Source organism: Falco biarmicus, chromosome 9, assembly GCF_023638135.1.
Source record: "Falco biarmicus isolate bFalBia1 chromosome 9, bFalBia1.pri, whole genome shotgun sequence".
NCBI classification, from domain to species: domain Eukaryota; kingdom Metazoa; phylum Chordata; class Aves; order Falconiformes; family Falconidae; genus Falco; species Falco biarmicus.
The window spans coordinates 53,420,644-53,434,389 of NC_079296.1; the positions used below are offsets into that span (position 1 = coordinate 53,420,644).

The window sequence follows — 13,746 nt, forward strand, 5'->3', positions numbered from 1 at the left end:
GAATAATGAGAGCTTGTTTTTCATGTTCTTGCACTTCATGCAGATTGTTTTTCTGAATCAAATCTAACAAAAATGCAAGAGCATCTATAGATTGGAAATATCTTCTGCCATGTCCTTTTGCCAAGAGCATTATTCTTGTCATTTCACAAAGGATATAACATGAACACGGAAGCGTCAGCATAAGTTGCATGGACATTTGTGCACTCGGCAGAGGGCCGGCAAGCTGCCACACACTGTGGTCCGTAGGCGACGATGACGTTTGGCTTTGCAGGCTCAGGTTTTACGTCACTGCAGAATTCGACGCAGTCAGCAGCTCTGCCTCATGCTAGGGCGTGGGGTAAGGAAACTCATGCTGTCTCTGCCCACATCATCTCTGTGTATGTTGACAGTAACCAGGAAAAAGAATATATATAATTATACATGATGATTTAGACTTTAAAATCCTGAGGATGCTATGACACAGCTGACAATTCCTGTCTGAGGTAGGATCAAAAACGTGACTTTAAAGTTAATTTCTGCTTCTGGCCTGGGAGGCTCAGGATGCAGCTTCATCCCCTTTGTTGTGACGGTGATGGGCATAGCTCCAACGATGCAGAAGTGCTTTGAAATCGGGTGGCAACTCAGGCCCCAAGGTTCACATTATCTGTATGTCCACAAGCCTTGCGCCCTGTTCCTTTACGTACTGGAACACTGCTTGTTTGCTGCATACCTCCTAGCTGCTGACCATCTCTCCAGGCAAAGCAAGCTGACCAAAATGCCATTATGGAGTGGGAGGCAGGAGTGGCAGTGCTGCTTCTTGCTTTAATGCCTTTTTGATTTTCTTTTTCTCCTCATAGATCAAACCTGTGTGTCAGACGGTGTGTTGCTGAAGCCATAACCATTGCTAACGCAGACTTAGAGGGGAGCAATGCCTGAGTGGAATCGCATTGAAAATTAGGTTTTAAAAAGGAGCCGTGTGTCTTTTAAGCGAGGGCTGCCACGCTACCGCTCAGCGTAGGAGCCTTCCCCGTCTGCAGGTAGCTTGAGCAGTGTATCACCCGCAGGACTTGGTGGGTGACAGCATTAGCAAGCAAAATGAAATCCAATGAATGTGTGTCTCCTTCTGGAGAAGTTCTGGAGTTGTAACAGGAGCGCAGAGCTGTTTATCCACAGCAGCCAAGGCGGGCCTCGATGGACTGCGAAAATATGCACCTGACCTTTGATGAGACTATCGCATCCTCCACAGAGAGCACTTCTGTGCCAACACCTGGGCGGCAGAGGAGCGAAGTAAATAACACAGAGGACAGGCTGCAGCCCACAGGCACGAGTGCCATGTGTTCGTGGAGCGCTCGGTCAGCCGCTGCCCGGTCAAACATCCAAGGGCAGGAGGAAGGCAAGAGCTGCACCATTTGGCCTTACAACCCCTTACCCCGTGGGCCAGGGACATGCTCTTTCTGGATCATAACCAAGTTTAAGGGGATTAAAACCAATCATGGCAGGGAAAATCCCAGAAATAAAGTGTGCACCGACAGCAAATTTTTGGCTCCTTTGTGCCGTTGTAGATGAGATCTCAGTGGTGCAAGCACAGGGTTTGGTTGTGTCCCCTTGCTGGTAGTGAGAACCCAGCTATAATGACCGAGGGAACAAACCTGCTTTCTGACTTCTGTTTTTCTGCTGTCTTTGCATCTCGCTGGGATTTCCCATTATCACTGAGGCTAGAAACAGATATATAGGCTGTGAATACAATTAATTTCCATTTTGCACCTTGCTACGATCTCAAAGCAAGTCATCCTGGCTCTGTGGTTTCTTGATGTTCGTGAAAGCAAGAAAAAAATTGAGCTCGGAGGAAAATATCCAGGCGGTTTTCTCCCAGAAATCCATGCTGAGGTTTCACTGTGAGCATCCTAGGAGGGAAGAAGGTTTAACACCTTGCCTTTATCCAGACCACTAACCTGCTGTGGGTTTACTATGTTTTGGGATTACGCCAGTGGACCGTGCAGACAAGTTTTGGTGTATCCTTTCATTTTTATTGTTTTGATCCCTTAGCAAAGGTACACAATGCCCGTGTAAACACTTTACGTTTACTACTGTGATGGGGGAGGGAAGTACCATGTTCTAAAGCTTATAGCCTACTAGCCTTATTAAGCTGCAAGGCTCGATAGGCTTATCAGCAAGGTTTGTGATGTGTTGGCTATGTTCGTCATGGGGAAACCAAATGAGAGCAGCAGCGAGGTGCAATACCCTGTTCCTTTAACAATGCAAGCAGGAGGGAAGAAGTGGTGGTTGGCTTTGCAGGGAAGTGGAAGCTATTGCTGCTAATTTATTCTCATAAAATGCAAATTTTATGGATGCTGGGAATTTTTATTATGGTTCTTAATGATTCATATGACCTATGATACCTGCCACTGAACCTTACCTGGGAGCAAAGCTTCAGACTGGGTGCTCTGCAGACAGAGTAGAAGACAGAAATGTCAATTGCCACTTGTTCTGTTAAACCTGATTCATCCAAACCTGAAGTGGGAATATCTTGAATGTATCTAAATCTCCATATACACTTTACGCATGCAAATCACAGTTGTGGTGTGTTAAATTGCATCCTGAATAGCTAGAAAAAATAAACTCAAAGAAGTGAGAGGCAAATGTGAGAGCTTGAATCTTCACTCCGTTCAGGTAATACCACGTCTGTTTGTCTCAGAGGTGGGCAAAGCCCTTGAGCCCCGTTCTGGGTTGGTGATATCTCAGTAACTCATACTCACCTAACTGCCATCTGCGTCTGCCCCGTGTGAAAGCCGTTTGTGGTGGCCCAGCTGGCTAAAGCCTCTAGAAAGGTGGAATCTGCTCGTGGATTTTGTGGGGGAAAAACCCAAACATTACTTGGCTGTCTCCTCTTAGAGTCAGGTCCTAAGGACCGCAGTCTGTCATAGGTGGCTTTTAGAATTGGAAACAGAAACCAGACTGAAGAATTTTGCTGAGAAAGAACTTACCATGAGCATTTATAATACGAGCATGAATGAAATACATGCCAAACCTCAGGTTAACCTTTCTTTCCTTCCTAGCGTGCAGACCAGACACAATTGGTTTTGCAAAGTGCTTGGGAGATTTGTTGCCCATATGAGTCTCTTTCCTTCTCCCACCTGCTGCGTGAAACATCCTTAATGGGGGCATTTGATCACCTTTTTGCCCTTCCTTAGAAAGTCACATAAGAGCTGTGTTCCCCATGTTGTTCGAACTCCCTGTAACCTGCTGCTTTGCTCCAGGCTCCACAAAGCTTCATCCTGCCTGGGTTTGCTCCTTGGGGATTTCCATTGTCCTCGCTTGGGTTGTCCTTTCACCACCTGCTCGTGATGAAGATGCCTCTCTGGGCACCTCTCGTGCAAAACCTGTGAGCGAAAAGTGTGGCCAAATCCACCCTTTTAGAGGGATGTGATAAAGGTAAGCATAGGAGGTACGGACCGGGCACAATGGGAGGTCACCAGGGACTCAAACAACTCATAATTTAAAAAACCTGAGTACTCACTAATGCACCAAATTACCCGAGTCTAAGGCTCCAACACTGAACCTAGAAATCCTGAACTGGAATCACAAGCGTAGTCTTGTCCCTCTCTTCCACAAATAATATTGTGTGAAGGTTAATTTTGTATTAAAATGGAGTTAAACTAAATGTGGATACAGTGAAAGCTGATGCTAAATGATGCTCCAGCAGAATCCAAACCGAAGTGCTTTTCATTGCAGCAGAAACGGGCTAATCCGCTTATCGGCTGGAGTTGGAGGTCCTGTACGAGTCGGAACGGGATGTTCAATTCCAAACGAAAGGATTTTCTCTCTGAATAAGAGGACACATTCTGAATATGCAAATAGTCAAATGTTCTCTTGACAGCTTTTATAAATGGATTGCTTACTGCAGTGTTTAAATGAGGCTAATTTAATCTTATGTTTCCATAGTCCTGTTGGTCCTGAAGAATCCTGAAGTACTTTACCAGCGACTACAAACATGTACTTTCTAAAAGTCATTTAAGAGCCATTGGATTATATCGACCACTGACATGATCAACACCACCGTATACAGTGATGATAAAAAAATATTCCACCACAATCTGAAATGAAATTACGATTTTTTTCTATAAAAAGCATTAAAGGCTCTTACGTGCCACTGTATTTCTTCCAGCCTTACCTGAAGGCCTTACTGGTTTCTACCTCCTGGAATTAAATGCATCTACATCAGAAGCCTGAGCATTCCGGTTAAAGTTGCCATAATTTATAACAGTTCAGGTCTCCGCAAAGACTCACTCAGATTCCCTTTTGGAGCCCTTATATGTTGAGTTTTTCAGAGTCAACACCGAAGGCATTGCAGTGTTTGAGGCTGCTGAATCACTGGCGAGAATGTCTAACATTGTGACTGTCAAAAAAAGATCCCTAACGTTTTCATCCTAAGGAAAAAAATTGAATTTAATGTTTTTCAGCATTACCTTGCCTGCACAGTCTAACATTGACATCTTTGTGGGACCCTTACTGCTTTTACAGTACTTTGTATAAATAAACCACAGATTCCCCTAAAATGTTGCATAATTAAATGTGTTGCAGTAACAAATGATGCTCTTAGACATTAAACATTTGCTATATTGATGGAGATTAATGGAATTTATTAATCCTACAAAAGATTTGATTGAGTAAACTTAATGTCTGCATGCAAGAGAAGAAATTAATGTCCAAAGAACTTAAGTTCTAGGAAAAACACTTAAAAATGGGGCGCGTTAAAAAGTAAACATTTTTAAAAAAAGGGGGGGGGAGAAAAAGAAAAAGCTCTATGTAGTTGCATATTGTTCTATGTATTGTGGCAGCTCTGAGTTTGAGGAACTTTCTATTTAAAGTGCACTGTTACTGTTTTTCCTTTGCAGCCAGGCTTTACAAGGTCTTAGAAGTGGTAAAAAATTCTTGAAATGTATTTCTGAAGTCTTTAGACCTCTGCCCATACTCGCTATAATGATACAGACTTAATGGTAAACACACCTGAGAGACATTTGAACAGACCACTTTGAATGAAATCAGTTGGTAGTTTCATAATGGCAGCTGAGTGTGCGTTCTTGCCATTTTCCCATTTAACAAGAAGAAAAGGCCAAACAAGTACCAATTAGTCATAATAAAATCAGCTTTGGTGACATTTTCACTCCTGAACTCTGGTATAAAATGGTCATCTAAGAAAGAACTGAAAGGATATGTGAGGAATTTGGTAGTATAACTGCATGTACACACATACACACTCCTGAGTAAGAAATGATCAGGTAAAAACCCTGCCGATTACTTTGTATGTGGAGAAAATACACTGTTTGTCTGTTTATGTGTATGCATGTATTTTGGCTTGATTTTGTTTTCCATTTTAACTGATCTCAGTTTTTCTTTGAAGTCTATGCAGGTTAAACTTTGTTTTCATTCTTTGGATCTCAATGATACTCTTGTGCTCGAGTTACCCAGTTGTCCCTTCCACGGTAAGTCATGCTCCCCACTTACCAGAAGATTAGATGCTTCATTTAATTTAAATAATGAATTCTTTTTCTGTTTGCTTGTTTCTTTCTGTTGTTTTTTATAAAATGGAAGAAGCTTCTTGTTTTAAAGCTATTGGTTAAATATTATTACCTAATTTTCCTGGTGTATAGCTCAGTTTCTGCCTTAGTTACTAAAAAAATATGCAAGCCTCTAAAATAATCATGTGAGAAACCTATCACATATTTAATGTAGAGTGTGGGGAGCTGAAATATTGTATGGAAAGACAAAAACATCAGTCTCCCCTCCCTTTCATCTAAATTCCTTGTCTAAATCAAATAGGTACAATAAAATATATGTATTAATTTCACTTATTGCTAGCTAGTTTATAAACCAATAAATTTATTTGTCACTGTTAGTGTGTAGGTAAAGGAGAAATTCTTGTATAAGGGAATTATGTATGTATTAAGGAAAATCATTGCGTAGGATCAGTAATACAAATCTGATTGAACTGTGAAAGCAAGCAGAACAGCCTATAAAACTGAAGTAGACGGGTTACTTGAATAACGCTAATATCTTTTCAGTTGCTGGTCTCGACCAGGTTACCATGATGGATTGGTGGTCAAAGTATGCGTACAACATTTAAGACTTTGCCATTGTGGAGTGAGATATTTTATTTCTAATGACGTCCAATTTCCCTGCTTCGGACAAAGTCTTCTTTAGACTCCCTGTTTCTTTATTGCTGTAAAATCAGCTCTAGGAGCCACAGTTCAGATTTCTTTTTCTCCTGTGATGTGTTTGCATCATTATCTTTTCATTAAGGTGATCTGTTGCTAGCAGAAATGGTGGCTACTTGTGCAGCTGTTTATTTTATTGATGTGAAGTTCCTGTTAGCCTTAATCTATCCATCGCACGGTTCCTCTGTATGTTTTACTTCTGTAACTGCTGAATCATCTTCCATTGCTGTTCACGGATAGTTTAGACACAGCTTGATCTAAGCAGCCACGTTTCTTAATGGATCTCTTTATGACAATGATATAATCGGTAAAATGAGTTTCTTTCAGTGAGTATCTGGCACGTTAAAATAACAGTCATTTACTCAGTCGTGTAAGTCCCTGTGTAGGGTGTGAGCTAGCAGCTAAAAATTCAAGGGGCATTTCTCTGTGTCTGTGTTTCTTGCAGAAAGTATTTCTTCTTGTTAGGGAGAAACTTCAGGCTGGGGAAGAAGTCCCCAGTCAGTGGGAAAAGGTGGCTGCATGGGTGGTCAGCGAGCCACGCCTGCCCAGCTGCCCCAGGCTGGGCGCACGCTCTTGGTTGCAAAAAGCATCATTAATCTACCTTTTATACCCACAGAACAGGGAAAGTGTTAGGTCCTAAACAGCATTAATAACAGTAACAGCATATTGAATTAAAACTAATCTTAGTGAAGCTAATTGCAGTTTTACCATCAGTGCCAGTGAAGGCAGGTGGTGACCCCAAGGTTTTGCATGCATCCATTCCCTAAGCAAGAATGCAATACAGGCAGCTTTAGAAATGATGGCAGAGTATTTATTTTCGATAGATAATCCACAAGCTGGTAAATCAAATCATGAAAGATGCACATAGTAACTGTAGACATGCCAGGAAATGTTCTGTTTTAAATTCAATGCTTATTTAAATGCAATTTAAATTTGTAAAAGTTTTGATGTAGTTTACATTTTTATACTGTAAGGTGCAAGTAAAAGGAAAGCATACATAAGCCTACATGGATTTTAATCAAGACTTTTTAAAATTCCCGTTACTATTTTGTCATTATTAAACTTAGTCATAACTATTACCATAACTAGCCATAACTACTAGAAAGCTTCTCCCAAATTTCTGTTTTACAGGTATTTTCATTTTCTTTTATCTATCATTTAAACTACATGACTTGACACAAGTGATAACATGATACTGTTTTATTGTTAACTGGAAAAAACCCTCATTTTACAGCAATAAACATGCATGCTACTCTAGGGAAACTGTGTTACATGTCACAACTGGTCAGCATCACGGAAAACAATTCATTTCATACCATACACATTATTGTAACAGTATCAGTATTTTATCCTGGAAATACCACAGTTAAGCTTTCTAGATAACTACGAAAAAAATCTGATTTTGAATATGACGAGTCCTTAGAAAATAACAATTCATCCTTGTCATTCTCAGCCTAGATTGGTTTTGTGTTTCTAGTTTGCTTTTTATACTGAACAAGTCCTGGCAAATACAGGAATCCATAATTTTACCTTTTCTTATCTCTCTCTTTTTTCTTTTTTTTTTCTTTTTTCTTTTTTTTTTTTTTTTTATCTTCAGAGCAGCAATCCTTTTTATTTGAATTGCCAGCTGTATGGAAAATCTGATTACTGCCTCGTCCTGCTGAATAACTGCTTAGCCAAGGTGGGCAGGAATGAAGAACTGGCTTTTTTAAAGCCTTACCTGGAGATGCCTTTCAATAAACGGTCCTTTCGCAATGGTGTTGGATCAGGAATTAAAAAAACTTCCTTTCGAAGAGCAAAGTCATAAACAAATGTCCAAAACCACAGTCCCGATTTTAGCATCTGATGTTTTACTTTGTGCTTAAAATCATTTTAATGCATTTCTATGGTAGAACCAACAGAGACAAATGTACCCATGTCTTCAGCATGTAAACAGATGTTTATTTCAAAGAGCACAAGCCAAGTGGAGCAGATGGGATTTCTCAGAAAGGGCTTTGTTTCCAAAGTTACAGTATCATAAAGTTTTGTATTGAAATGAATGTTTTCATTTGGTTAATTCCCCTTCTTTGTCAAGCTACAGATTTAATCAGCTTGCTTTTGATTAATACCAAAATAATCCTGTGCTTTGACTAGATGTGTGCATGCAGGCTGTCAGTGTTATTCCTGGCATCCCTCCTCTCTGCCGTACAGGCAGACCCAGCAGCGAGGCGAGGCATGCCTGCGCTGCCCTGGCCCAAACCACCTTTACTTGAAGACAACTGCTCTGGCAATCTTCATACAGATTTAAAAGCACATTTCCTTTCAGATTTGCAAAGATACGAAGGGCCACTGCTGAAAGACAGAATCGGGCCCTGCTTGTAACTTCTAGTTTCTTTTTGATACAGTTATTTAAGATGACTTTAGCAAGACATAATCTCTGGAGATGTGTCATCTCATTTCCAGAAGAGTCCTGGGAAATCACTCTAAGGCAGGGTATCAGTGCAGCTCCCTCTGCCTCAATTAATTGACTCACATAGGCAACACACATCTAATGAAATGTACCAAATGTGGTTTCTGCTCATCTGCTACAGTTGTGGTGCAGTAATTAACAACAGGGTGTTTCTTTTTTTAATTTATTGAAAAAAAACAAAACCAAAAACAAACAAACAAAAAAACCCTCATTTGGTCTGAAAATATGTAAATGGGGTGTGTAGGAAAGGTCGTCTGCTGAGTTACACGTGTGAATTTTACCTTGTGGCTGTTTTCTCCAAGCGCAGTGTAACAAGCTGTGACATTAGCTTGAAAATGTTGCGAAGTGTTCATGCAATGCATCTTGAATTCAAAGCCAAGATAATAATAAACCAATATATGGATGCTTTCTAATATTTTCCTGATAAATATAATAACCCAGGAGATCATTACTAAACCTAGAATAAGGTTGACTGGCATCATCACCCCCGTGATGTCCACTTCTATCTGCCTTTGTCCACACTGATATGTTTACAGAATCATGTTTTTAAAGCTGCTTAAACACTTAAGACTCCTTTTGGGTGTTAGAGGAATGAAGCTGGGCTAATTAGCATTGACAATATACAGCTGTGGGGTGGCTTCAGGGGCGGTGGGTTGGCTGGTGTAGATGAGGTGCCGGTGTGGCTGGTTAAGTTAAGTGGTTGGGAGCCAGTGAAGGGGGAGCAGCCGAGGAAGAAGCAAGAGAAGGGAGAACACACGGCCTGGGTGAGGTGAGACAAGGAGAAGGCAGCAGAGGGACTGTATGAAGAGTGTGGTGGTATGAGATGGTAAAAGGCCTTGTTGCAGCTTGATAGTTTATGCTGTGACATTTGGGTACTGTTGGTGTCTAGGTTGCTTAGCTCTTGCAGCTCATAGTCAGCTGGCACCCTGAGACCTTTAAAAATGTATAAGGAAAATGTAAGATAATTATTATTCCCCTGCATGCTGTCTTGTGTGAAGGCTGGGTGGGAGGAAGCCCTGGCAGCAGTGTGGTGGCATGCGTGGTCTCGCCACAGCACAGCCTTCGCCCTGTTTCCTTCTGGGCTGCTGTGATTTCAGCCATGGCAGATGTCCTGCAAATGCAAATTTCCAACTCAAACACTCTCCAGCTCTGTCCGGAGCTGCCCCAAAAGTGGTGGTTTAGTGCCTTTGGCCACGCAAAGCTGAAGGGCTAGGATTGGCTCCTGGCCTGGGCCTGCTGAGCTGGCGGGTGAGTGTGCCCAGGAGGCGCCAAGCCCTGACGCAGCTCCCGAGTGCAGTGTCCCAACAGCAGTGGGCTTTCCTTTGTAGTATGTAAGGGGAGAAAAGCTCCATGGATTTAATCATGCCCTTGTGCAGGCAGAATGTGTGTATTCTGCATCTGTGCATGTCCGTACTCTGTGAGGTGGAGGTGTTTGTCGCAGTGCAGCTATCTGGAGTGGCACTGTCCCACTCCTTGCAGCTCATCTCACCACCCAACTTATTTTTCAGGAAAGGAAAAAACCAGAACAGGTCCAGATTTATCTTTGTCTGGGGTTTTCACATCCATTTCAGTTTACTTTTTTTCTACGTAATCAAAAACTTTTCTGCCTTGGTAACCTATGATAAACAAGGTTGTCTGTAAGCCAACAGAGCTGTGAGTGTAGCTTTGAAAATTAGCCTCTTTCTTTTCATTTATTGTGCAGGTGTATGACTAACTTTTTTAGTCTTTTGGAGCAGGGTATGTCCAGGAGGAATTGAGAGCCCATACCCTGCTCATGCAGACCTTCATCCGTTTTTTTGTTGTTGGTTTTTTTAGTATGGCCTGCAAGAAAAATACCTTCTTGGCTACAGTAAAAAAAACACTTTATTTATGATCCAGTCATTCTCTAACAAGCCACTTCACCTTGAGGGATCTGCATATACAAAAAAGATGGTACGAGGAGGCCACCAAGAGCTGTAAGTCTCGCACTCACCTAAATCACAGCAAGCCAGCCTGGAAAATGTAGATTACCCAGCTGACTTACAGAAGTGGTCCTACCACTGGCGGCTTAATCTCACCATCACCACCCACCGAAAACTCACAGCACTTATGCTGCCTTTGACATGAAATGCTAAACTCTTTTCTGAACTTTAAAGGTAGATTTATTTTGGAAAGAACAGAGAGTAACCTTAGTGATCTCTGTCAGAAAATAAGGATCTAAGGGTGCCATGGCTGAGCACGTTAATGTTTATGCTGAAAGAAACTGCCAACATGACATAAGATGTCTTTTTTCAGTGCAAAGAGGACAATAGGAATGACTGCTAGCCTAGAGTATAATTAATGCGCTGCAATGAATTATATTCCTTTCTGGAGACCAGGGATTCATTAGTCTGTGAAAAGATGTTTTGTTGACTTTACTATTTTTCTTGGTTAAGCTCAGAGAAAGAGAAAGCATAAACAAGTTTAGACAGTGGGAAGAGTGATGCTTTGTCTAGAGATTGAGGAGTGAGTTTGGAAGCTGGGAATGCCTTGACCAGTCTTGGCCTTTGATAGTAATTCAGTCTGTGACCTTAGATATACCCAGTTCTCCATCTGAAAAATAAGAAGCTATCTTCATCAAGCTGTCTCGCATAAGCAGTGTCATGACCGATGGATATGGGAAGTGTTTTGGAGGTGCTGGGGCACAGAAGGGAGGTCTCTGCGGCCAATGCAGCATCCCAGGGCTGGGAGAAAGGTGTGAGCTCTGCTGCCTGGTTAGTGTGACCTCCCGTGTCACCTTCAGCATGGGACCAAGCATCCTAAGGCCCGTGCTTGTTTTCTACCCTGCAGGGAGCCCTGTGGATTGCATAGCCAAGCCAATTCCCAGGTCTACAAGCTTCTTTCAGCTGCATTGTCCATCACTCCAGCCAAACACATGGGTGAGACGCTCAGTCCCCAGCAAGGCTGACTGAGAGGCATCCTCTATAACCAGCACTTTCAAAGTGCAACTGCTCTTGTTCATTCTGTCTTGAGCTAGTGATACTATGTATTTTCTTCTTTTTTGATCATACATCCTTTGGTAAAGCACATTAAAATGCATTTAAAGGACATGCAGAGTCTCTGAATCTATAGCAATATTTTTTTTCACCCTACTTTGCTCTAACTTGTATCTACCTTTGAAGGCTCTGGGCATGTTTCCATTAATAAGCCCCCGTCTTTGGGGTGTGAGAGCCTTCTCCAAGCATAGCAGTCACTATTTTTAGCAGCCAGCCTGTCCTGAGCCCCGGGGTTGGGCTGCCTTGCAGCTACAGAAGCTGGTGTTGCATCCCCATCCCCACCCCTGGAAGGGCCCTTGGCAAAGGGCTGCTCCCGTTATCACTCCTTCTGCTCCTTAAAAATGATCTGTGCCTTTGAAGAAGGCAGCTAAGGTTACCACTAGGTGAAAATGAAAAGAACAAATCCAATAAAATACGAACGAGTGAAATCTGCCTGAAGGAGGAAATAACATTTTTTTTCTTCTTCACAGATTATTGGCAAGAAAGGCAATTAAATAGCCTGATGTAATAGCATCTAATTTGCTTGCAAGACTGAAAATTAGTTGTTGTAATGAAACACCAATACTTGGTTTTCTGATTACCAAGCGTATATTAAAGTATATATACATCATGTTTAGATTTCCTAATTTGCCATTATTTGCCTGTAAATGGTAATTTATTACCTTAAAATACTGAGAGGAAGAAAGGAAGAAGTCTCTTGCTGGTTTTAGCTCTGGATAGAATTTTGACCTTAAGAAAGAACGAGACAGATATGAGAGAGTATATTAGATGTTATTATTACCGTAATAAAATACAGATAAAAATCATAGTGCAGAAAGACTCTAAGACAACCATTAAGCATTTGTCATATAAAGAAAATCAAAATTTAACTTATCAGATATTCTGGCACTTTAAAGATTCATCATGAAAAATTACTTCTAACGGTGAAGCATTTATGCAATATGTCATTGATGAGCTGTCTGCTTAAACGGTTCAAGAGTTTGGAAAAAGATAAAAAAATGTCAAAGATATGCTTTTTATTAGTCTGAAAGAATGTTTCATTATATTTAAATTTATTTTTAGTAGTGAAACAGTTTGGCATTCCATTTTTTTAAGGAAACAAGCTGAGCTCATTGTCCTACTCTAACATGCGATGGTTAGTGAGCATAACCAAAGCGAGAATGTAGCTTGTTGACTGAAAAAATGATACAGCTGCACATCAGGCTTCACTTCGCTATTTGGTTTTACAGCCAGGGGGAATTTTTCTGCCTTTGCGGTGATAGAAAGATTTTTTCTTCTAATACCCTACTGGATTTGAAGTCATTGGGTTGATTATGCTTAAAATTAAGCATATCTTAAAAGCTTGATCAACTGAGACCTATCTTCTCAAAGTCTTCGGTATGAACCTTTCAGAGGACATAAAAGGGCTCAATGCGATAAGAAATGACTATCAAGTGCTGCTCCTGAAACATCATCCACAACTCATTGAAGTCAACAGAAAGCTACTGAGCGTCTTCAATGGGCTTTGGATCAGACGTTCAGCGTATTAACGGTAAGAGTATTTTGTGTTCGCTTCTTACCGTCGGTCGAATGAATCCAGGGAATCTCTATGGCAACCCTTGAGCACCTCACAGCAGCTATGTGCACTAATAGATTTTTCTTCCCAGAAAGCATCCCCATTGTTTTTTGTGGTTTGTGCCTACTGCCTCTTTAGCCCACTGTATCTTAATCTGGGGATCAGGGCATCGTTGGCATTTCAAAACCACAGCCAAATGCTGGAGCTGGGAGCTCCACGAGGTGCCCAGCCCCTGTAGTTGGCGCTGTGTCTTCATTAGCAGCCACTGCGTTCTAATTAGTAGCATGACACTTGGGTGAACAAAAGGTCTACAAGGATGTGTGTGTAAACTGATTGTTAAACACAGACGTAAATGCAGGAGTAAGCATTAATCTAGAGTATTTTCAGTCCCCCCCACACTTTTATTTTTAATTTTTTTCTAATGAAAATTACACTAGCAAGTAGATGATGTCTATAGATGTTGCCGATTTTTACTTTGTTTTTAAGTAAAAATCATAATGTAAATGAAAAGAACAAATGGATCTCAACTTGATT

General features: G+C 41.2%; 1 protein-coding gene across 1 annotated transcript; it reads left to right on the top strand.

The window, feature by feature from the left end:
• Positions 1 to 252: 252 nt before the first annotated feature.
• On the top strand, positions 253 to 8,250 carry NPS (neuropeptide S). Its single transcript, XM_056352099.1, has 3 exons — positions 253 to 337; positions 5,377 to 5,462; positions 7,792 to 8,250. Exons 1-3 carry the CDS (start codon positions 253 to 255, stop codon positions 7,999 to 8,001), a joined length of 381 nt encoding a protein of 126 aa, XP_056208074.1. The 3' UTR covers positions 8,002 to 8,250.
• The last annotated feature ends 5,496 nt before the right edge of the window (positions 8,251 to 13,746 follow it).